This window comes from Scardinius erythrophthalmus, assembly GCF_964197995.2.
Source record: "Scardinius erythrophthalmus genome assembly, chromosome: 7".
NCBI classification, from domain to species: Eukaryota; Metazoa; Chordata; class Actinopteri; order Cypriniformes; family Leuciscidae; genus Scardinius; species Scardinius erythrophthalmus.
In genome coordinates, this window is record NC_138227.1 from 33,330,313 (window position 1) to 33,353,190 (window position 22,878).

The window sequence follows — 22,878 nt, forward strand, 5'->3', positions numbered from 1 at the left end:
GCTAACATTTTCCGTTGTGTTTCCTTAAACGCCATCTTGAGTGTCAGGCAGTGGAATCACGTAGAGAACATTTGACTTTGAATGGAACTGCAGCTTTAGTAAAAGTATGAAAGGGCTTTGAAATATTTCGAAAGATGTGCAATATGATGAGCTTGCACTTAAAAGAAATCTTCAAAAAGGGAAAAATAATAAAATATATTATGAAGTTTTTCTTTCATTACAGCAAGTCGTTGAAAATTGTCATCCAGATGGTCTGACCTAGAGAGCTAAATGACAGAACGTGGTCTTTGACTGCCTCTCGCTTAAGCTTTCTTTAGCACTCTCTCCAGGAGGAAAAGGACATCCTAGTGCTGGTGCTTCCTGATCCAATCACAGTGCTTGTCTCGATATAACTAGCCGTTAATGAAAGCATTTGAGCAGAGGGGACGGCGTTACCATCGCACATTGCAAAGGATAGCAGTGTTCGTGTTTGTTACTGCATTAAAGCTGACTGCTGTGTTGGAATCCTATAGAGGGCCATTCAAAATCCAGAGGACAGGCTGTATTAGGGTTGCCTTTAAGTGCAGCTCTCCTCTTACAAACTTCTTTTGTATCAGGCTGTGTTCTGTTTTTAATGTCAAACTCTCATCCTTTTGTCCAATAAAAACAAATTCCAGCTGGTCAGCTTGTTTGGTGATGATAACGTCATCCCCCCCAGTTCCCCCCCAGTCTTTATTGCTGTGACGGAGTGAATCAATAGAGGGTTTCTTTTTATGCACATTCCTGGGGTGACAATCAATTTATTGCTTGGTCTGATTCCACATACTTCAATTAGCCCACATAACTGTACTGGCTAGGTAATGATCAAGTGGCCACAATCAATAAAACAGAACACAGAAAATCTACCAGACAGGAAGGGGTTAGAGAAGTTAATGAAAACAGCTTTTTCCTATGGCATCATTCTTTCCTTTCCATGTCTTGGCATACAAATGCACAAAATGTTCATACTTCAAACAGATATAGTCACTGTTACCTTTTTCCAGTATGATTTCGTCACTTGATAGATAAACATGAAAATCAGTGAATCCAGTCACAAAAGGTTAATTCCAAAGCAAAGCATCCATATATATGGTACAGGCTTTTGGTTCCTCATTACAACACTACAAATCCTACAGAACTGTCATTTGCTAATCTATCCTTTTCAAAACCAGATACGCATCGGAGCACTGCCATCTATTGGTTGAAGTTTGTAAATACCTTTCATTTAAAAGAACAGCTCACTCAAAAATGTTATATTTTTAGGGAATCTTCACACAGCTCTTTGCTCTACAAAAAATACAAAAGTAGTCTATATGTGCTGCATTACAACTCTTATGAATCCATACTAAAGCTTTGCATGAGGAATAGACCGATACTCAAGCTCATTATTAATTGGGAAATTCCACCATGGCTATTAAATTAAATATGGCATAGCCTATATGAAGCAAGCTAGACATCAAATATGTTTTGGAATAAAACACAAGTATGGACTATACTTTTAGCATGCTTTTTTGTCATTGTTGAAGGTTCACAACTGTTATTGACTGGAAAAGAGCTGAAGAGATTCTTCAAAAACTCTCCTTTCAAGTGCCACAGAAAAAAAAAATAATGTCAGCAAACTGGTTTTGCTCATGAAGGTGAATAAATGATGACATAATTTTCATTTTGGGGTGAACTGTTCCTTTATTACTTCATGCAACAATCCCTAGGCCAAAACCTAAAAGGCTGTTTCTTGTCATGAAATTATAGATATGAAACCTGAACAATATGAACAGTACTTTTTTTTGGAAGCGATCAAAAGCAGAGACAGATGCCATCCTGTATTATTATATAAATATATATATATTATTACCATCTTGTATTATAATCATTCTCTGCTTCAAAAGGTGACATTTCAGCAGTTAAAACATTTAATCATGAGATTTTGGCCCCAAGGACACACACCCTCTGTAGAGGACGTGTAATTGAATCTAGCGCCGTCCTTTTGATAGCCGTCCACTCAGTGCCACTGCAATGATCAGAGGGGGAGAGAAAAAAAAAACATCTATAAATCACTGCTGGTCCACCACAGGCCTGCCATTTCCACAAGCCTGACAGAATATAAATCATGTTTACAAAAATGGAGTCTTTACAGAGAGCTGCTCCAAAAACATAATTACAGCTCGTAAAATTTGCCACTGTTTTCACACAAAGTAAAAGTTGGACAGAGAAAAAAAATGGAACTTGTGAATTTGGAAGTTGACGGACTGAAAGAATCATGTGAAGCTGTTTCACCTGACTTCAGACATTCTCATTAAGGCACTTTTTTATGAGGATGCCCTCTGGTGACATCTTCAGGCCTTCATGGGAGTCATAAATCTCATATGAGGTTTAAAAAAATTCTTTAGGCATTTATAGTTCCATGAAGAACCTATAACATGTTACTGACTGACGCGTAAACATTATGGGAAGTGCTCTAGCCAGACAGGATTTAAACTTTGTTTGGCTGAAGACCCAAGTTTGGTTTGAAGACAAAAATGTACTAAGCACAATGTTCTCTCACCATTCCTGATTTCTAACATGCACTCAACTTCATTCAACGTGGTCTTGAGGCTATCAGAGCATAAACGAAAGATGCTGGCCTCCGTCGCGTCTAGTCCCATTCATATGTATATTGTGTGAGCTTATTTCGTCCATTAGATCGAAAAATCTGAAAAAAGCCCATAGAAAAAAGCTCCCCTCAAACAAATCATGACAGATGTGGTTGAAAGTTGACAAAAGAGACTAAAAACTGTCTGTGTAGCCGCAGAGTCACCGCGATTTTGCCAAGTAAGACCTGTTCCTGGGTCAACATATTTGTTTGATCCTGGAACAGCAGTTCTGACCGAAAATGTAGTCCTAACAATATCCCTGCCCCTAAACCTAACCCCATAACTTATCCTTAAAATCAGAGGGAAATGATACAGTAGGTGAATAACACTGATGTAGAAGCACCTCACCCTGGTTGTAAGCTTAAACTTGACATAAACTGTAAACTTGTCCCTTAAATCTGATTGGTTGATTGGAATACTGTTCCAGGATCAAAGATGTTGCACTTGGTTAAATCACGTTCATCATAGCCGTAGACTGGTCAGAGTGTCCATGGTGACCCCTGTCCACCGCCGAAAGCGCCTATAATGAGTGTGCGAGCATCAGAACTAGACCATGGAGAAATGAAAGAAGGTTGCCTGGTCAGGTGAATCGCGTTTTCTTTTAGATCTACTGGATGGCCGAGTGTATGTGGATCATTTACCTGGGGAGGAGATGGCAGCAGCAGGATGCACTGAGGGAAGAAGGCAGGCCAGCGGAGGCAGTTTTATTCTCTGGATAATGTTTCTGCTGGAAAACCTTGAGTACTGGCATTCATGTGGATGTTACTTTGACATACATTGTTTATGCCACAGCTTACATGAAGATTGTTGCAGACCACGGACACCCCTACATGTCAATGGTGTTTCCTGATGCCATTCAGCACTGCAAAAAAAAAAAAAAAAAAAAATTCAGGATTGGTTTGAGGAAAATGACTTTAGGTTAAAAAATGTTAGCTTTTGCTTTGGCCTCCAAATTCCCCAGATCTCAATCTGACTGAGCATCTGAGGGATGTGCTGAACCAACAAATCTGATCCTGGAGGCCTTGCAATTGTCATCTCGCAACATGTCTTGGTGCCTGAAACCACAGGACACGTTCAGAGGTCTTGTGGAGTCCATGCCTCGTTCGATCAGAGCTGTTTTGGGACCTACATGATATTAGACAGGTGGTTTTAAAGTTGTGGCTATCCAGCCCTCCTAAATTGACATGCTGACAACATGTTTTGCTTATAAATCAAGAATATAGTGTATCGAAAGGTAATCAATTATTTTATTTAAATAACAACATTTACTTTGTGGAACACGATCCTGGAAAATTTCTAAATTATCTACTCGTGACCAATCAAAATCTTAGTATTTGCAGAGATGACCTTAATTGATTTTGCATAGGCCTAATATTGGTGTTTCTGTATTTTAAGTTAGATCAAGGTAGGATCCTAAAACTCATTGATCTATTGCTCACTTCTGCCTTTGGAAATGTGAACTGCAACTCCTGGTCTTTATTGTTCATATCGGTCACTCTACTGGGTCAAGCACTGTTTCCTAAATAAAAAAAACAATGAAGAAAATCTGGTTTGGTCGACCATGAACAACATTTTTTTGACAATAAGTGCACATTGATACTCTTTGAAGCACCTTGGGGTACCATGTAGTAATAGCATGGCACATTAATATAGCAAGCATTCAGTATTACCATCTGAAACCATCAATGTACCATGGTACCACCAAAATATTTTTATGGGAAAGTAAATTGACAATGCAAAAAATGCAATTCTTTTTAACAACATTACAAGCAGACAGATTTAAACATTTGTTGATTAAAAAAGACTAATGATTACAATTAAGAAGTGTTTCAACTGAAGCTACCATTACTAAAGTAATCCACTACTAAAGTGCAGTTAAATTGTTCAGTAAAGGCTTCCAGCAGTTTTGGCATGGCCTCTTCAGTCGAGATATCCCGTCCCAGCTCTCGGCTCAGTGAGGTCACACCTTTTCCCACAATCCCACATGGCACAATGTTGTCAAACCAACTCATGTCTGTGTTGCAGTTAAGAGCCAAACCATGAGAGGTGATGTATCTTCCACAATGGATACCTGCAAAACAAGACAATCTTCTGAACTTTATTTGTATAAAATGTACAGTGGGGCCCTGATTTTTTTTTTCTCCATTTAAAGCTGGACATATACTGTTGAAACATTTTATACAAAGAAATTATATGATAAAATAAAATGCACATTTTTTTTTTTTTGTAGGTGACCAATCAAATGTAAACAAATTGTGACAATGAAAATGCTTTTGGGAACATTCTATACACTACTGGTGAAACGTTTGGGGTCAATTAAGATTTTATTTTTATTTTTAAATAAATTAAAACGTTGCTATGGAAGCTTAAAGCACAGAATAAAAAATAAAAAAGGTAAATGCGAATTTTGACCCCACAATTCTGACTTTTTATCTCAAAATTGCAATTGCGAGTATAAAGTCAGAATTGGGTGATATAAAGTCACAATTGCAAAATATAAACTCACAATTGTGTGTTATAAAGTTAGAATAGTGAGATATAGGCCCTAAACCTGCAACTGTGAGATAAAAAGTTGCAATTATCTTTCAAGCTTCCATACTTTGCAAAGATACATTAAATTGATCAAAAGAGACTGTAAAGGTTTTTACATTGTTCCAAACAATCTATTTTTAAAAAATGCAGTTCTTTTAAACATTCTAAAAATAAAAAAAAACACAAATATTAAGCAGCACAACTTTCAACACTGATAATAATAAGAAATGTTTTTGTGAGATCCAAATAAGCGTATTAGAGTGATTTCTGAAGGATAAAAAAAAAAAATGTATTTAAAAATATTTCAACGTTTATTTATATTGTAATATTATTCCAATCCATTACTATTTACTGTATTTTTAATCAACTCAATGCAGCCTCAGTTAAACTTCTTTCAAAAACTTTTGTATTGTAGTATATATATATATATATATATATATATATATATATATATATACACACACAGATGAGCCAAAACAAAATTTTTAGCACCAGCCTAATATGCTGTTAGTCCTCCCTATGCTGCCGACCCACTGTGGAATAAGTTACCTACCAATTGCACAGATTTTGTTGTTGCCCACCCAGACACCTGTATCTGGAGAAGTGGAGGCGTTGATCCCAAATTTACTGCACATCTTGATCACAGTCCTTTCCAGTTCACACACGTACCATCTCACACTCTTCTTAAAGCAGCCCAGGTTGAGGACGGGATAACACACTAACTGACCAGGTCCATGGAAAGTTATTAGACCTCCTCGGTTGGTGCGGAAGAAGTCTGCGCCCAGCTCTTTGAGTCTTCGCTCCTCCTCAGGAGGGTAAGGAGCCTGTCTGATGCCGATGGTGTACACAGGCTCATGTTCACACAGTAATAAAGTGTTTGGGCTGATGCTAGACGAATCCAGATGTTGCTTTATGTGCAGCTGCTGTATCTTCAAGGCACTACCGTAGGAAATCCTCCCTAAATGCAGCACCTTCACAGCAGCCTTACCGACTGACATTGTGTTTTCAGATGAGCTTTTGAAGCATCAACTACACAGATGGAAAACAAGGTCACAGTTAGTTCCACATTTTGTTCATAACTTAATTTGTTCATAAAGCAAACACACACACACACACACACACACACACACATATATATATATATATATATATATATATATATTTTTTTTTTTTTTTTTTTTTTTTTTACATTTAATTTCTGCTATTTATCAACTATCCATATGTGACCCTGGATCACAAAACCAGTCACATGTCGCACGGGTATATTTGTGGCAATAGACAACAATAAATTGCATGGGTCAAAATTGTTAAATTTTCTTTTATGCCAAAAATCATTAGGATATTAAGTAAATATCACATTCCATAAAGATATTTAGTAAATTTCCTACGGTAAATATATAAAACATTAATTTTTTTGAGTGAATGCAGCACAATCGTGATCATAAATTGACATCTTTCAATTTTCTCAGATTCTCAGATTCCTCAGATTCCAGATTTTCAATAGTTGTATCTCAGCCAAATATTGTCCTATCCTAACAAACCATACATCAATGGAAAGCTTACTTATTTATTCAGCTTTAAGATGGTGCATAAATCTCAATTTCAACAAACTGACCCATGTGACTGATTTTGTGGTCCATGATCACATATATCCTTTTTTATGACCCGACGAATCAATTAACTGATAATTAATCTGCAATTAATCTGATAGATTTTCGGAGAAATCCATCACTAACTGTAATGTCCTCATTCCACACCAGTTTTAAAAGAGGATGCACCGAATACAAAGATGATAACAGCACGTTCCAACATAACTTGTATGTTGTTGTGACACACATATGTTGTACGCTCATAAAGCAGAGATTTCCATCTATGCTTTATGAACGTGTACAGTAAGAACACAAGTTGTGTTAAAGGACAGTCAATCTTACTGTACGCGCTGCAGTGCTGGCAGTACGGACTTACTCTACTTCAGCTCCAGAGGGCGGAGAAGGCGGAAGCGTGATGCGTTACTGCCATCTACTGATTTGGTGCGCTACCGACTGAACTAAACTTTACATCAAGAAAAAGCAGTGTAAAAAAATAAATAAAAAATACAGGAAAAAATAAAATAAATAAATAATACTAGAATTGTAAAATATTATTACAAATTAAAATAATGGTTTTCTATTTTAATATACTTCAAAATGTCATTTATTTCTGTGAGGAAAAGTTGATTTCCAGATCATTCCAGTCTTCAGTCACATGAAATCATTCTGATATGATTTGATCCTCAAGAAACATTTCTGATTATTATCAATGTTGAAAACAGTTGTGCTGCTTAATGCTTTTTTGGAATCCGTGATACTTTTTTTCAGAATTTATTGATGAATAAAAGGTTAAAGAGAACAGCATTTATTCAGAATAAAAATCTCTTCTAACAATATAAATCTTTACTATCAGTTTATATATATATATATATATATATATATATATATATATATATATATATATATATATATATATATATATATATATATATATAATTTTAACTCATCCTTGTTGAATAAAAGTATTATATGTCTTAAAAAAAATAAAGGAAAAAAAATACTGACCCCAAACTTTTGAATGGTAGTGTATATTGATACAAAATATTTCTATTTGAAATAAATGCTGTTCTTTTAAAACTTTTTATTCATCAAAGAATCCTGGAAAATGTATCACAGCTTATAACAAATATTAAGCAACACAACTGTTTCCAACATTGATGATAAATTGTCATTAGAATGATTTCTGAAGGATCATGTGACACTGAAGACTGGAGTAATGATGCTGAAAATTCAGCTTTGCATCATATTAAAACAAAACAGATTAAAACAGATTTTTTTTTAATTGTACTACTATTTCACAATATTACCGTTTTTCCTGTATTTTTGATCAAATAAATGCAGGCTTGACGAGACTTCTTTCAAACACATTAAAATAGTGAGTTCCAAACTTTTGACCGGTATATACAGTATTTACTATATATACACTATATAATTTAATATTTTTTTAAAGATTAAGTTAAGTGCCCCGATACTTTGTGACTAGTGTATAAAATAATAATAAAAAAATATAATTTTTTTCCAGATAGACTGTAAAAAAAAAAAAAAGGTTCAACCGCTGCACGTGACGTCACGAAAGGGCGGGGCTTGTTTTCAAACCCAGACTCAGGCTCATACCAACGAAGATGGCGGCGGTGGGGTCCGCCAAATCCACTGGACTGGGACAGAGAGGCAAAACCAGGCCTGGCGCTCACGCCGCTCCGCTGTCTCTGGAGGAGGCCCGGTGTCCGGTGTGCTCGGAGATACTCCTGGAGCCGGTGACGATGCCCTGCGGACACTCGGTGTGCCTGCACTGCTTCCAGCGGACGGTGAAGCTGATCAGCCTGTGCTGTCCGCTGTGCCGGCTGCGGGTGTCCAGCTGGGCCCGCACACAGTCCCGGGAGAAGAGCCTGGTCAACGCCGAGCTGTGGGAGCTGGTCCGCCTCAGTCACCCGGAGAGATGCAAGCGGAGGATGGAGCAGAGGGACGGGGAGATCGCGGACGGGGGTCAGTCAGTGTGACTCGAAGAATATTACATAATCATGAGTTTGGAATCATTGTTTACGCTTGGAGAAATCGCCGAATGACATGGCAGACAGTTTTACACCTTCAGTGATATCAGCTCAGATGACCGTTTCACCTAATTACTCAATGATAACAAGTTATATTTTTATTATCGAGTGTTTCTATTATCCAACGCGAATGATATGAAACATAAATGATTTTTAAACAGGGAACTGTAATCTGGAAGAAAAACAGCAGTGTTTGTTGGGGGGCGTTCACACACACACACACACACACACACACACTTCACACAGGACTGTCTGCGCTGTTTTTAACGTTCGGTCTGTGTGTGTGTCTACAAATTCACAGTCGCGTTGCGTTTTTAACTTGAAAAAACACAACTAAAGATGATTTTAGTGGCAAATTTGATCAAACACGTAAAATATATATATTTTTTTATACAGACAGCTCTAGGAAAAGAATAAGACAGCATAATGCATAATTAGCCGTTTCTCTGAATTTATTATTTATATGTATCTGTTTGAGTAAAATTATAGTTTTTTGACTTATTTTACAAACTACTGACAACTTTTATTGTTTTTTTTTTATTTTTATTTTTTTTATTCCAATTAAAAATATTGTTATTTAGAGCATGTATTTGCATAAAATGACAACTGGTCAAATTAACAAAAAAATATGGCATGTTTTCAGACCTCGAATAATACACAGAAAACAAGTTTATGACCATCACAACTTAACTACGTGATTGTATAATTTAGACTTTATAAAGTATTTAAACTAATTTAAGAATTAGTTTTATAATAATAATAATAATAATAATAATAATAAATGTTTATTCAAATTGAATTTGTCGCTATGACTTAGGACATTCTAGTGTGGTATCCTATTCCTGACCTGGCTGTTTGTAAAGTTGATTGAATGTAAGTCTGAGTGGTAACTTGTCCAGGCATGTGTGTGTCCAGTGGGCGGAGCTAGTGACTGAACTGAGACAGAGAGCAGCAATGTGTTTGTCATGGTTTGGTGTCATTAGTGTGTTTGAATTTGTGTTAGGAAAAAGGGAAGCCATTTGGCCATATTGTCTTCTTTATTGTGATTTCTTATATGTTATGTTTTCATCTCTTAGAAATCTTTCGTGCTCCTGTGCCAGTTCATAAGCCTGGAGAAATGCGTCAAGAGTACGAGAAACAAAAGATGAAGGTAAGTTACAGAGGCATGACACTATGGAGTCAATTGTTTGCACTCTTCTTTGCCATTTTCTTCATTTCTCATTGACATTATTGTCAAAAATTATAGTATTACAATGTTCTTGGACATATACCATGCTATTTTTTTTTTATTAACTTGTAGTTCCTTATAAATACCCCATTATTAACATTTGATTAAATTACTATTGTTCCAACAAAGTTTAAAAGTTCACAAACATCTCTCATAAGGGATTTAAATGATGGCCTGTACTTATTTGGCATTTGGTAAAGTGCAAAGCACTTCTGATTTCTTATAAGCCTGTTTTGCTTGTTCTCCTTATAGCATAAAATAAAGTTGCATATATATATATATATATATATATATACAGTGAGGAAAATAAGTATTTGAACACCCTGCTATTTTGCAAGTTCTCCGACTTAAACAATTATGGAGGGGTCTGAAATTGTCATCGTAGGTGCATGTCCACTGTGAGAGACATTTGCAGCTGTATCATACAAATAAATAGTTAAAAAATCATACATTGTGATTTCTGGATTTTGTTTTTTAGATTATAAGTATTTGAACACCTGAGAAAATCAATGTTAATATTTGGTACAGTAGCCTTTGTTTGCAATTACAGAGGTCAAATGTTTCCTGTAGTTTTTCACCAGGTTTGCACACACTGCAGGAGGGATTTTGGCCCACTCCTCCACACAGATCTTCTCTAGATCAGTCAGGTTTCTGGGCTGTCGCTGAGAAACACAGAGTTTGAGCTCCCTCCAAAGATTCTCTATTGGGTTTAGGTCTGGAGACTGGCTAGGCCACGCCAGAACCTTGATATGCTTCTTACAGAGCCACTCCTTGGTTATCCTGGCTGTGTGCTTCGGGTCATTGTCATGTTGGAAGACCCAGCCTCGACCCATCTTCAATGCTCTAACTGAGGGAAGGAGGTTGTTCCCCAAAATCTCGCAATACATGGCCCCGGTCATCCTCTCCTTAATACAGTGCAATCGCCCTGTCCCATGTGCAGAAAAACACCCCCAAAGCATGATGCTACCACCCCCATGCTTCACAGTAGGGATGGTGTTCTTGGGATGGTACTCATCATTCTTCTTCCTCCAAACACGTTTAGTGGAATTATGACCAAAAAGTTCTATTTTGGTCTCATCTGACCACATGACTTTCTCCCATGACTCCCCTGGATCATCCAAATGGTCATTGGCAAACTTAAAGGGTTAGTTCACCCAAAAATGAAAATTCTGTCAGTAATTACTCACCCTCATGTTGTTCCAACCATGTAAGTCTTTCGTTCATCTTCGGAACACAAATTAAGATATTTTTGATGAAATCTGACAGAATTCTGACTCTTCCATAGGCTTCCAGTGTGACCGAAACTCACCGGCCCAGAATAGTTATTAAAAACATCGTTAAAATATTCCAAGTGACTTCAGTGGCTCAATCTTAAGTATATCAAGCGACGAGAATACTTTTTGTGCGCAAAAACAAACAAAAATACCGACTTTATTCCACTATTCAATTCCTTCTCTCTGGGCCTCGTAGTGTTTTTGCGCAGCGTGTCTGTGTTGAACGTCACCACGTAGGCTCACAATTGGCCGAAGAAGGTCATGTGAGTGATGCGTGATGACGTGCAACACAGACGCGCTACGCAAAAACACTACGAGGCCCAGAGAGAAGGAATTGAATAGTGGAATAAAGTCGGTATTTTTGTTTGTTTTTGCGCACAAAAAGTATTCTCGTCGCTTGATATACTTAAGATTGAGCCACTGAAGTCACTTGGAATATTTTAACGATGTTTTTAATAACTATTCTGGGCCGGTGAGTTTCGGTCACACTGGAAGCCTATGGAAGAGTCAGAATTCTGTCAGATTTCATCAAAAATATCTTAATTTGTGTTCCGAAGATGAACGAAAGACTTACATGGTTGGAACAACATGAGGGTGAGTAATTACTGACAGAATTTTCATTTTTGGGTGAACTAACCCTTTAAGACGGGCCTTGACATGTGCTGGTTTAAGCAGGGGAACCTTCCGTGCCATGCATGATTTCAAACCATGACGTCTTAGTGTATTACCAACAGTAACCTTGGAAACGGTGGTCCCAGCTCTTTTCAGGTCATTGACCAGCTCCTCCCGTGAGGTTTTGGGCTGATTTCTCACCTTTCTTAGGATCATTGAGACCCCACGAGGTGAGATCTTACATGGAGCCCCAGTCCGAGGGAGATTGACAGTCATGTTTAGCTTCTTCCATTTTCTAATGATTGCTCCAACAGTGGACCTTTTTTCACCAAGCTGCTTGGCAATTTCCCTGTAGCCCTTTCCAGCCTTGTGGAGGTGTACAATTTTGTCTCTAGTGTCTTTGGACAGCTCTTTGGTCTTGGCCATGTTAGTAGTTGGATTCTTACTGATTGTATGGGGTGGACAGGTGTTTTTATGCAGCTAACGACCTCAAACAGGTGCATCTAATTTAGTATAATAAATGGAGTGGAGGTGGACATTTTAAAGGCAGACTAACAGGTCTTTGAGGGTCAGAATTCTAGCTGATAGACAGGTGTTCAAATACTTATTTGCAGCTGTATCATACAAATAAATAGTTAAAAAATCATATATTGTGATTTCTGGATTTTTTTTTTTAGATTCTGTCTCTCACAGTGGACATGCACCTACGATGACAATTTCAGACCCCTCCATGATTTCCAAGTGGGAGAACTTGCAAAATAGCAGGGTGTTCAAATACTTATTTTCCTCACTGTATATAAATCACAGGGTTATTTTTCAGGGTGGATGCAGTGAAGAAACTGAAGAGAGAAAGAAAAAAATCCATAGAAAAGAAGAGTGTGGGATGCTCAAACATTGTCAATATCCTGTATGTTCAAAACTCGTCTTCGTTGTTTCCTACTTAAAACAAACATGCACACATGCAGTTAATTCATATACTTCACAATTTGGCATATTTCTATTATTAACTATTTTGCTACTGCTCAATTATATTTGATCATCCGTCTCACTCTTTAGTTACTGTGTTTCAGTTCTGTGGAGTGTCAGACTCTGAGAATGAAGAGCCAGTGGGAAAGAGGACCAGACACGTTTCAGCATTTGTACGAAAAACAAGATGCTCCCCTGCTTTCAATAGAGGGTATTGCACTTTACATATTTACTTTATATTTGAAATGTGCTTAGTATGTATTATTAGTGGTAGAATTATAAATTGTGTAATTGTATCTAGAACGGGGGACATGCAAAACACTAACATACAAAAATTATTCCTTATTATGACCAAGGCTTGACATTAACTTTTTTGCTCACTAGCCAATGTGGCTAGTGGTTTTCCAAAGTTACTAGCCACACAGCATTTTTACTAGCCACATTTTTGTTGTTGTGAAATTACCTGATAAAAGTTGACTATGGCGTGCTAAAATGTACTTGAACTAGATTTACAACCCTTTTAAATGTAAAACCACTGTATACACCCAAATCAAGACTACATAAATATATAACAATACAGGTCATTATCATTAGCTCTGATAAGGTTGTGTTTAAAGCTCCTTTTTTAAAATAAAACCATGTATTATGTATTATGTCGCCACATTGCTCCACCGGCATACGACATAACTCCAGCAGGTTCTTTGTTGTCGGTCACTAGCGACAATACTCATTGGGGCTGTCAAAATTGCTCAAAAATGACCTTCGAATATTCCTTCTAAAAAAAAACTCATAGCTTATATTCGAACTATTCGAACATCTGGTTGCGCATTTTGTCAATGAGCATTACGTCAATAACAGGACAAATTAATACAAAGAGACATAACTACTTGTATAGGTAGTTTATTTAAGTTTAAACATATTTGACAACGTATTACCTACACGAAAACAAGGAAATCAACTAATGGCCAAGACCGCAGACCTCACTCACTCTCGCTCGCTCACTCGCAGGCACTCTTTCTCTCTCTAGCCCTCACCCTCAACACCAAACGCGAATAGAGCATCTGGCGCGAGTGTAAAGACGCGTTTACGCGCGTCTGGAGGTCTTGCGGCGCGAATGAGGCGTCACGCGCTCTGTGCATAACAGTTTAAATGAACAACAACAATAAGCGAATGTTGAGTGCTGATCAAGAGTTTTATGCAAGCCATTTAAGGTCGCGACTCTTATATAGCAGGCTTCATTCACTGATTGAAACAAATATTATTAACATTAATTGAAGTTTTACAGTATATATAACCGACATTGAATGCTCCGAGCGTGCTGTGCAGTGGTAAACATGGAACTTTTCCTTGACATGAAACGGTAAATAATCAAACCAGTGGAAGCCTGCAGTGCATGAAACTGCTGTATCTAACCTACCTTATTCATGCAATATCTATTCAGTCAGTACAGTAGCCTACACTTTAGTAATGTTTCTGTTTAACGTTTAATAAAATGACCTGTCCCTGACCCCTCAGGCAGCGCACCCACTCGCAAAGCAGACAGCCGCGCCTCTGCTACCGCGGGCGTTTTTCCACATTCGAATATTAATTTTCACCTTCGAAATTCTGTTTTTTAAAACTATTCGAATATATATTCGAATTTAGAATATTCGTTGACAGCCCTATGGGAGTTGTAGTGTCGTAGTGTCACACTTATTTCAGATGCCTTTTGAAAAGACTACAATTATTCAACCCGCCAAAGTGGCTAGTTGGAGTGACTGTGTTACCCGCCACGAGCAAAATCCACCCGCATTTGGCGGGTTGGCGGGTGTTAATGTCAAGCCCTGATTATGACCATTTTCCAATTTTTTTTAAAAGTCACCAAAATTATAAAAATAAAACATAGAGTTATACAAATTATGTAGTGGCCAAAAGTGTCAAGCAAATTATGTGGTTTAAACTTAACATTTAAACATCCATACCATCATTGTGCTGCATTACAGTTGTCTTCATAGCAGTGCCGTTCAGAGGAGCAGGAGCTGTACGGATTCTGAGGACGGCAGAGGAAAAAGCAGAGTTCACACACATCATGCTGTTCCTGACAAGGTATAATAGTTCAGTTATTGCCTGAATGTGTAATCATCAGTCTAATTTATTGCTAGATACAACACCAGTGCTGTTCCAATAAATATATTTGGCTCTCAACTTCACTTCAGAGTGCTGAAAAAATATTTTATTTTAGTAAGAAGACACATTTATCCAAAGCAGTTTAGATAAACCCTAATTAAACGCACATGAACAAGTTAATCAAGGTCTTCAGGGTTACTAGAAAATTAAAAGCAGGCATGTTTGGAAAAAAAAAGCACAGTGGATTTGAAGAACTCTGTCCTAGAGAAACCTAAGTTTAAAGGCTCAGGTATACTTCATTTTCCACAGTGGAACGTGGACACAGGAAGTATGCTTTTGGCTTAAGTGCTTTTTTTCTTTGGGGATCGAACCAGTCTTACTGGGCTGAAACCAGAAAACATCTTCTGCAATGCACTTACTTGAGATTTTCATGTAGGTCCATTTGTGCTTTTAGAAATCCAATATATTGCCATTTGGTTTAACAACTGACTTTTTTTCCACACCTTCAAATGAATCTTGTGCATTCCTATATCTCAAATCCACAGCTTTTTTTTTAGTGTATTGGTGTGTTCACGCCATGTTGGAATTACAAGATTTCGACTTGTAAAAAGAGTTCACGTCCTCGTAGAACTTGTAATTACATCTTGTTAAACTCAGAATTTTCTGAGAGCTTGTTCTGACTTGTACCACGTCACCGCTCCAGATTCATTTCGTCGTTGATAGTGTTGCTGTAGAAATGCATAATTCTGATTCCGAGGACGTGAAATAGATGTCTTCGTGGGTCCACTTGGACCCGAAAACCTGAGGTCCGACCCGAGATCCAAGGTGGTTCGGGTCCAGAACTTCACAGAGTGCCTTGGACATGGGTCGGGTTCGGTATTAGTGGTCTTGGGTAATTTAAAATAAATGTGCTTTTTCCCAATGGACGTGAGAAGACTCAAATTCTTTTAAACTATGTTGAACATTTAACAAATTGTCAATTCTATGACAACGTTATCTCACTTTCTAATTTCTCTCTGAATCCACGCTTCTGTGTGCAATGGACTATACGCACAGTTGCTTCTGCGAATCATTGCTCCACATTTTTGCCTACTCTTTCAACGAGTGTCATTAGCATGAATTAAAATAAACTTTAATAATCTTATGGTCAGATAAATAGCATTACTTCATAAGTAATAGGACGTAATGAGGTTACAGTGATGAGTGATTGACATTTCAGCACTTCATCGCATTCATGTCAAGTGCATTTTTGAGAAACGCACTAGAAAAGTTAAATGTTTGTAACCTCGCTCTCAGAAATCCATCCTATAGCTATGAGATCCATCAGGAAAAGCCATTCGCTTCATTATGCTGCGTGTTCATGCAGGGATTTTCTTTTTTGTGTGCACCGTAGATGAGGTAATTAACGTTGCAGACAACACTAGCAAATCCAAATTCACTGGTCACAATTGAAAGCCGAACTCAAGGGATAACTTGTATCCATCGGGCAGGCAATAATATTAAATAATTTAAGAAATAATAGTAATGTAAGTAATGGAGCAGTGGCCAAATCAGTCAGCAGGACACTGTTTGCGTTCGGGTCCAGTTGGGTTAAAAAATAAATGCCTTTGGGTAGGGTCGGACTCGGGTCTGTCTCGGGTCGGGTTTTTGCTTAAGGCGAGACACGGCAGGCAAAAACATCGATTTTCATGCAGTGGTCAATTTTGAGATTTTGGGCTAGTTTACTCCTTCAATATGTGTTCTTTCATGCTGCTATAAAGAAAACGTTGAAAATATACATTAAGATGTTTATTTTATTACATTTTGTTTACTTGCGGCTGTAAGTTTCTCCCGAATTTACCAGGAAGTTAGCATTACAACGCGACGCGCCGAGCTCCGTCTGTTTACTGAAGTCTGTCATGACCGGTATCACCGTGAAGCTCTGAGTCTCCTGCACAACACTATGTAACCCAAATATGGGCATTTCCTTTCTATCAGTAACCAATCGTGAATGTCCAAAGGGGGATTTAAAGCTACAACGATTTCTCATTTAGAGCTATTTAAATCTTTAACTGCCGTTTTCTCAAAATGAGTTTTTTGTCATTCTCCAGTAGAAACATCTCAGCCTATGTAGCACCTATGTACACCAAACTTTCCAGTTATACACTTAGCTGTATTCTGAAGATATTTTCAGAGGGATTTGTTAATAAATCATTCCTGGCCTGATTTATGTGACATTTTAATCAAAAAAATATGGTGAAAATCTATGTTTTATGGCTATGGACAGTATATTTTGATTTTATAGGTAATGAAAGTATATATCCTGAAATCCCTCTGAGTTTTTATTTTCATCTTGTGTGTAAACAAAATGAAAAAATAATTTTTCACCTGGCTTTATCATATGTTCAGATCTATCTACCGAAAATATATGCAAAATCGTGCATATTTAATGAGATAATGCCTAATTTGCATAATTAAACATACAAATTTCTAAAACGTGTAATACATTTTTTTATATACTTGTGAAAGTAATCAACTGAGGAAGTTTCATGGTGATATCTATTATTTTAAATTTTTACCCTATTCACCTGTAGTGTCTCGCCTTAAAAAAATAATAATAATCATTTATGCATGTCGTGTTTATGTAAAAAGTGATTCGAGTTGGGTACAGATTTTAGGGTCCGAGAAGACCTCTAATGTGAACATCTCCAAGTAGAACATCCCGGGTTGTCATCTCATAATTACGGTATTTACAACATGGCGTGAACGCAGCATATAATCACCCAATCTCTGCCCACTAGGCCACAGCACCTATATAGTAGGACAGGGGTGTCCAATTCTGCTCCTGAAGTTTAGCTTCAATTCTAATTAAACACACCTGAACCAGCTAATCAATGTCTTCTAAATGACTAGAAGCTTCCAGAAGAGTGTTTTAGGGCAGGTAGGAGCTAATCTCTGCCAGACCTTGGCCCTTCAGAAGCACAGTTGGACACCCCTAGAGAAGGAAATAGCAGTGGTAGTCTTGACAAAAGGCACATTTTCCAGTGAATCAGTCATTTTTATTGTCAGTGATACTACTCTCCCACTTTCCCCGCTCTAGGCAAGCATCACTCATAGTTACAACGCTGGAATCCTTCTCTCCTCGGAGAACAGTCTGTCTTTTTCAGCGCCGGTACTGAGCCTAGATAAGAGACACCACTGGCGGGGCATCCACACCTCTTCCGTTTCTGTTGTGCTTCAAACGAAACCAGAGAGGTCCATTAGCCCCGAGAGCAATGATAGCATATCGGAAGAACTCAACCATTTCAAGCCTATCGTCTGCTCGCCGTGCACACCTCCCAAAAGGTTGCCCGACGGGCGACTTTTGGAGCCTACGATCGTGAAGTCGACCCCTAGGAACTTGACACGCACTCTGCAGAAGTCCACAAGCTACGAGGCCAGCCCCACCATCTTGCAGAAGTGGAAGCAGATTGAAGTTGATCGTCAGAGCATCAAGGTGACCTCAAAAGGTACAGTCACAAGTCCGATCGCAGAGGATCTTAGCCATAAACTGAGTCCCGTAGGAGAACGGGACAGCCGACTCTGCAGCTGTGCCGTCGCCACGGACGGCTTGAAGGATCATCAGTGCATTTGTGAGTCAAGTGCCAAAGGGTCTAAGGATCAGAAGGATAAACTTGTAGTCTGTAATAAACGACGGCTTATATTTGATCAGTGTAACAAAGAGGAAGATACACAACCAGTTAGCACTCGTGTCAGGTCGACAACTCAAACTATTGCAGATACTTCATCCCCAAAAAGGCGTAGCAGATGTGAAGCACTCTGTGAACCCACAGAAACGTGTGCACCGATGTTGGATAAACACGCTGGACATTGTAATCAGGGAACTGTAGACCCTGAGAACTTTATAAACGAGCCTAGCAACAGGAGCTGTGCACTTAACAGACCTACCTCAAGAAGGGGCAAAAAGAGAAGCCACAAAACCAAACACTTGGAAGAGAACCTCCAGGCAAAAATATCCCGGACCGATAGCTGCAATGCCTGCGACAGGCTTGATGATCCTATTGTCCGGCGAATGAATCAGGAAAAGGTGGACCGAGAACTGGCACTGAAGCTACAAAGACAGTTTGACAGAGAATGCCAAAAAGTGGACAGGCACAAAACAAGTCGTAACAAATACGAACTCAGGTCCTGGGCTATGAAAGATGGGATGGTAGGACACAATACACGCAGATCAGGAAGAATCTCCAAAAGAAATGAACACTTGAACTATAGCTGTTAAAGGGACTTACGGTTATAGTAGTGTTTTATCGTAGTTATTCATAACAGTCGCAAACGTTTTCTTTGCTTAGGCACTATAGAGGCTTGCTAACATCTGGATGAGTATTTACTTTTTCGACTTGCCATTTAACAGATGTGTTTCATCCAAAGTGTGTCATCCGAGTCCACCTAGAGCAACCCGGGGTTAAGTGCCTTTGCTCAAGGGCAATGGTTGCAGGACAAGATTGGGCTCTCGGCATCTTTCCCATTCATGGGGATTCAAAGCTGCAGTGTTTTGTTTCCAGCTCTGTTACTGTTTAACTGGCTTCTACTACTCAAAAAGAGGAAACTAGGTATATGTTGTTTGGGGGACGGAAAATGCATACAGAACTATGTATAAGAACTCTTTTAAAAAGCTTTTCAGTACTTCAAGCCAGAGACAGTAGTACTCCTTACAATCTCGTTGTGCTCATCACAATCACAATAGCTCCTCAAGAAGTTTGTTTGCATGTTTTAAAGTTATCATAGGACATTTGTTAAAACAGAAGGTGTTTTGTACAAAGGTGTAGCATAACCCTTTTTCTTTTGGAATTTCTTGTTTCCAGTTGCCTGGGAAGTTTTCTCTTGATGTATCAATCTATCAAACATCTCGTACGAATATATATATATTTTTTGTGAATGATTTGGGTGGGAAAGAGTAAAATTGTAGCCTTAGGTCAGAAAACTACTCTACACAAACGCATAGACGCAAATGCTTGGTCAACGGTTTGCAAGAGCACAGTCTTGTTTGTGCGTAACCTGTTTACTGCATTCTTCGGTACTGGGAAGGAAACAAACCTTAGTAGTCAAGGCAGCCATAGAGTTGCCTTCAAATGTTTGTGCCATTAATCAGGATGCATTATTTTTAGTTAGCTAGCTAATAGGGCTGCACAATTAATCGAATTTGTAATCGCGATTACAATTACGGATGCCACGATTATGTAATCGTTTAAAGGCGCAATTACAAAAAAAAAGTTCACTTACATTATTCTGTGTTGTTTTTCTTTCTACAGCTTATCTTAAGGTCCCCCCCATTGTTTTAATTTTAGTTTTTATATAACATTATTATACCATGCATATATTTACTTTGGTTTGGTTTCTTGAAATATATACACATATATATATATATATATATATAGTTTTCAGCTTATTTTGATATAACAATATGGCATGCAGTGGCTTCAAACAATGGCATAAAGCTATTTAAAACATCATTCAATATAAATTGTGACAATCGTAATTTATAATCGCAATTACAATTTCAAGCGAATAATCGACAATTATGATTTTTGTCATAATCGTGCAGCCCAACTAGCTATGAACCACTTTAAGACAAACATCTAAGGATACTAAAAAAAAGCGTAACACTCCATTACACAAACTATTTTTGGAGTTTACAATAAAGTAAAATAAATAAAAAAGAGCTTATTTACAGAAGTCATGGACAATTTTATTTATATGGTATCCACAGACAGTGATTGACTGTCTTAAAACTCCAACAGCAATTCAACAACTTAATGCTCTCTCTAATGGTAGAGCTGCGGAAGTTGGTCTCTCCTTACATGAAAATATGTCTAGTTAAGGAGTTTGCATTGTTATATTTTCTAAATGAGGAAAATAAACCTCAAAGGAAAATAAACCTCAAAGTAGGTGGTAAGTGGTTCACCAGAGAAAACTGATCAGAGATTACGGTTTATGCTAATGCCTGCTATAGCACCCCTTGTGGCAGTGCTGAGAATGCAACACTTGTTTGTTACACATTTCATCATTTGAAATCAAAAAGAAAGACTTTAGAAAGCGCTTGCGTTCATATGTTTGTGTAGAGCATGTTTCGGGCCTAACTGTGCAAATATTTTTCTTTTTTTTTACCATTAAGTCAAATAGCTATACAATAGTTTGGGATGTTAAAATGCTAAAAGGCATTGTGTGACAATGTTGACAATTAAGATTTCTAAAGAAATCTGATCGGTTTATTTTGACTTTTATTATTTAAACTAATCCTAGCTTCTTTTTCTTTTCTTTTTTAGTTTGTTTTTAGTGTTTTGACACTATCCAAACTGTAATCTAAATAAAATATAATAAATCTGATTAAGAGGATATAAAGAAACTGCATTTGGATACTTCTGCAAAAGCTGTGCATATAACGCCACAACGAAAAATCATGCATGCTTACTTGATTCGGCAACTGGCAAAACAAATATGTGGTTTGTATGTAAGACAATGGTTTCTGTCATTGTATTTTTTTGGGGAGTTTCTACATGTTTCACTTTTAGCTTGATGTCACTTAGTCACTTAACGGCGAGACACCACTCTTAAGGGCTACTTTCATTTCACAACTTTATCTATTAGGCTTTGTTTACTTAGAGAGATCTATTCTGTGACTTGTGTCTGCCAAGAAAGCTTTAATCATGTTACTTTTGCTGTAAAAAGACACATTCAGTTGGACCACATCTATATGCACATACATTTACTGTTGCCTACTTTTTACCCTGAACTCATTTTTATTACAGATTATTTCTATCCTGTACACTTCTTTGTAATGTGCCAACATGCCTGATTTCTGCAATCACGCAGTCTTTCCTTTTTGTTTTCCTTTATTTAAGTTCTATACAATACTGTAGGTTGCCAGCTGTACTATTGAAGAAGATAATTAGATTTTTATGCATTACTGTACTATTTTGAAAATATGACTTGCCTATATTGATATTGATACTGATGCAAAGATGTTATTAGGGATTGTCTCTGACTGGCTTCCGAAGGATTCGGATTGTCTTCCATTGTCGAAAGGTGTTGCTGGATTTGAAAGAGAATGTGGCATATGTATGAATTCTGTGGAGATCTAAAGAACACATTATATTTATTTGAACAGTACTTTGTAACAATGTCATCTTTTTAAACATTGCCTTTATACATGATTTTCCGGTTTCTGTCAACAAAACACTAGGAGCAGGAATTAAATAATGTAGCATTCATTCAGAATTTGCAAGCAAGTTTTTTCCTTTTTTTAAAAGTATTTAATCTTAATCTTTTTAAAGGTGTATTAAGCGATTTCTGAGAAATGCTGTTGAAAGTGGATCGACTGAGCGGCAAAACACACTTGTAGCCAATCATCAGTAAGGGGAGTATACACTCTTTAGTGCCTGTGTTGCATGACTTGTTTGTTAATTTGGGGGCGGAGCTATCAAGATGGGGTGTGTTTGTTTTTGGTGATTTCAAATATCAACAACAATTTTGAGAAATCGCTTACCGCACCTTTAAGCATATATGCATTGTTTCCTAATGACAGAATGTAGTCTATTCTTATCAACAACAAAAAAATCAATTGATACATTTGCCAGTCCTCCCATATATATATATATATATATATATATATATATATATATATATATTTTTATCTTATCCAATTAATAAAAGGAGATAAAAGCTAAATATGAGCTAGAGGTATTCGCCCTTATTTCATAACATGGTAAACATACCTCTGCAAAAAGCTATCTGCTAATAAAGGTCCTGAATGGGGTGTCAGGGTTCCTCAAACTCGGTCCTGGAGGGCCGCTGCCCTGCACAGTTTAGCTCCAACCCTGATCAAACACACCTAGCTGT

The 22,878-nt window shown here is 37.6% G+C and overlaps 2 protein-coding genes across 6 annotated transcripts; one reads left to right on the forward strand and one right to left on the reverse strand.

Moving 5' to 3' along the window:
- Window positions 1-1,848: 1,848 nt before the first annotated feature.
- lipt2 (lipoyl(octanoyl) transferase 2) lies at window positions 1,849-22,862 on the reverse strand. 5 transcript variants are annotated; one of them, XR_014030434.1, is made up of 6 exons: window positions 7,112-7,157; window positions 5,734-6,209; window positions 4,492-4,719; window positions 4,088-4,167; window positions 3,290-3,773; window positions 1,849-2,026 (listed from the first exon to the last, which is right to left on the reverse strand). XR_014030434.1 is itself a non-coding variant. In XM_081370159.1 (4 exons), the coding sequence occupies exons 2-4, from the start codon at window positions 6,176-6,178 to the stop codon at window positions 4,154-4,156; spliced, it is 687 nt and encodes a 228-aa protein (XP_081226285.1). In that variant the 5' UTR covers window positions 6,179-6,209; window positions 7,112-7,157; the 3' UTR covers window positions 4,023-4,153. The 5 variants fall into 5 exon arrangements, 4 of the variants coding, with proteins under 4 accessions (XP_081226285.1, XP_081226283.1, XP_081226282.1 ...); XM_081370159.1 differs by lacking the exons at window positions 1,849-2,026; window positions 3,290-3,773 and having other exon boundaries at window positions 4,023-4,167; XM_081370157.1 differs by lacking the exons at window positions 1,849-2,026; window positions 3,290-3,773; window positions 4,088-4,167; window positions 7,112-7,157 and adding exons at window positions 14,859-14,926; window positions 22,755-22,862 and having other exon boundaries at window positions 4,340-4,719.
- On the forward strand, window positions 8,357-22,350 carry rnf169 (ring finger protein 169). Its single transcript, XM_081370155.1, has 6 exons — window positions 8,357-8,752; window positions 9,894-9,967; window positions 12,752-12,838; window positions 13,002-13,108; window positions 14,880-14,982; window positions 18,083-22,350. Exons 1-6 carry the CDS (start codon window positions 8,392-8,394, stop codon window positions 19,259-19,261), a joined length of 1,911 nt encoding a protein of 636 aa, XP_081226281.1. The 5' UTR covers window positions 8,357-8,391; the 3' UTR covers window positions 19,262-22,350.
- Window positions 22,863-22,878: the final 16 nt, after the last annotated feature.

Coding starts and splice junctions, on each gene's coding strand:
- rnf169 (XM_081370155.1), top strand. CDS start 8,392: ATGGCGGCGGTGGGGTCCGCCAAATCCACTGGACTGGGACAGAGAGGC. Junction 12,839..13,001: donor TCAAACATTGTCAATATCCT/GTATGTTCAAAA, acceptor ACTGTGTTTCAG/TTCTGTGGAGTGTCAGACTC. Junction 13,109..14,879: donor TCCCCTGCTTTCAATAGAGG/GTATTGCACTTT, acceptor GCTGCATTACAG/TTGTCTTCATAGCAGTGCCG.
- lipt2 (XM_081370159.1), bottom strand. CDS start 6,178: ATGTCAGTCGGTAAGGCTGCTGTGAAGGTGCTGCATTTAGGGAGGATT. Junction 4,720..5,733: donor CAACAAAATCTGTGCAATTG/GTAGGTAACTTA, acceptor CTTGTTTTGCAG/GTATCCATTGTGGAAGATAC.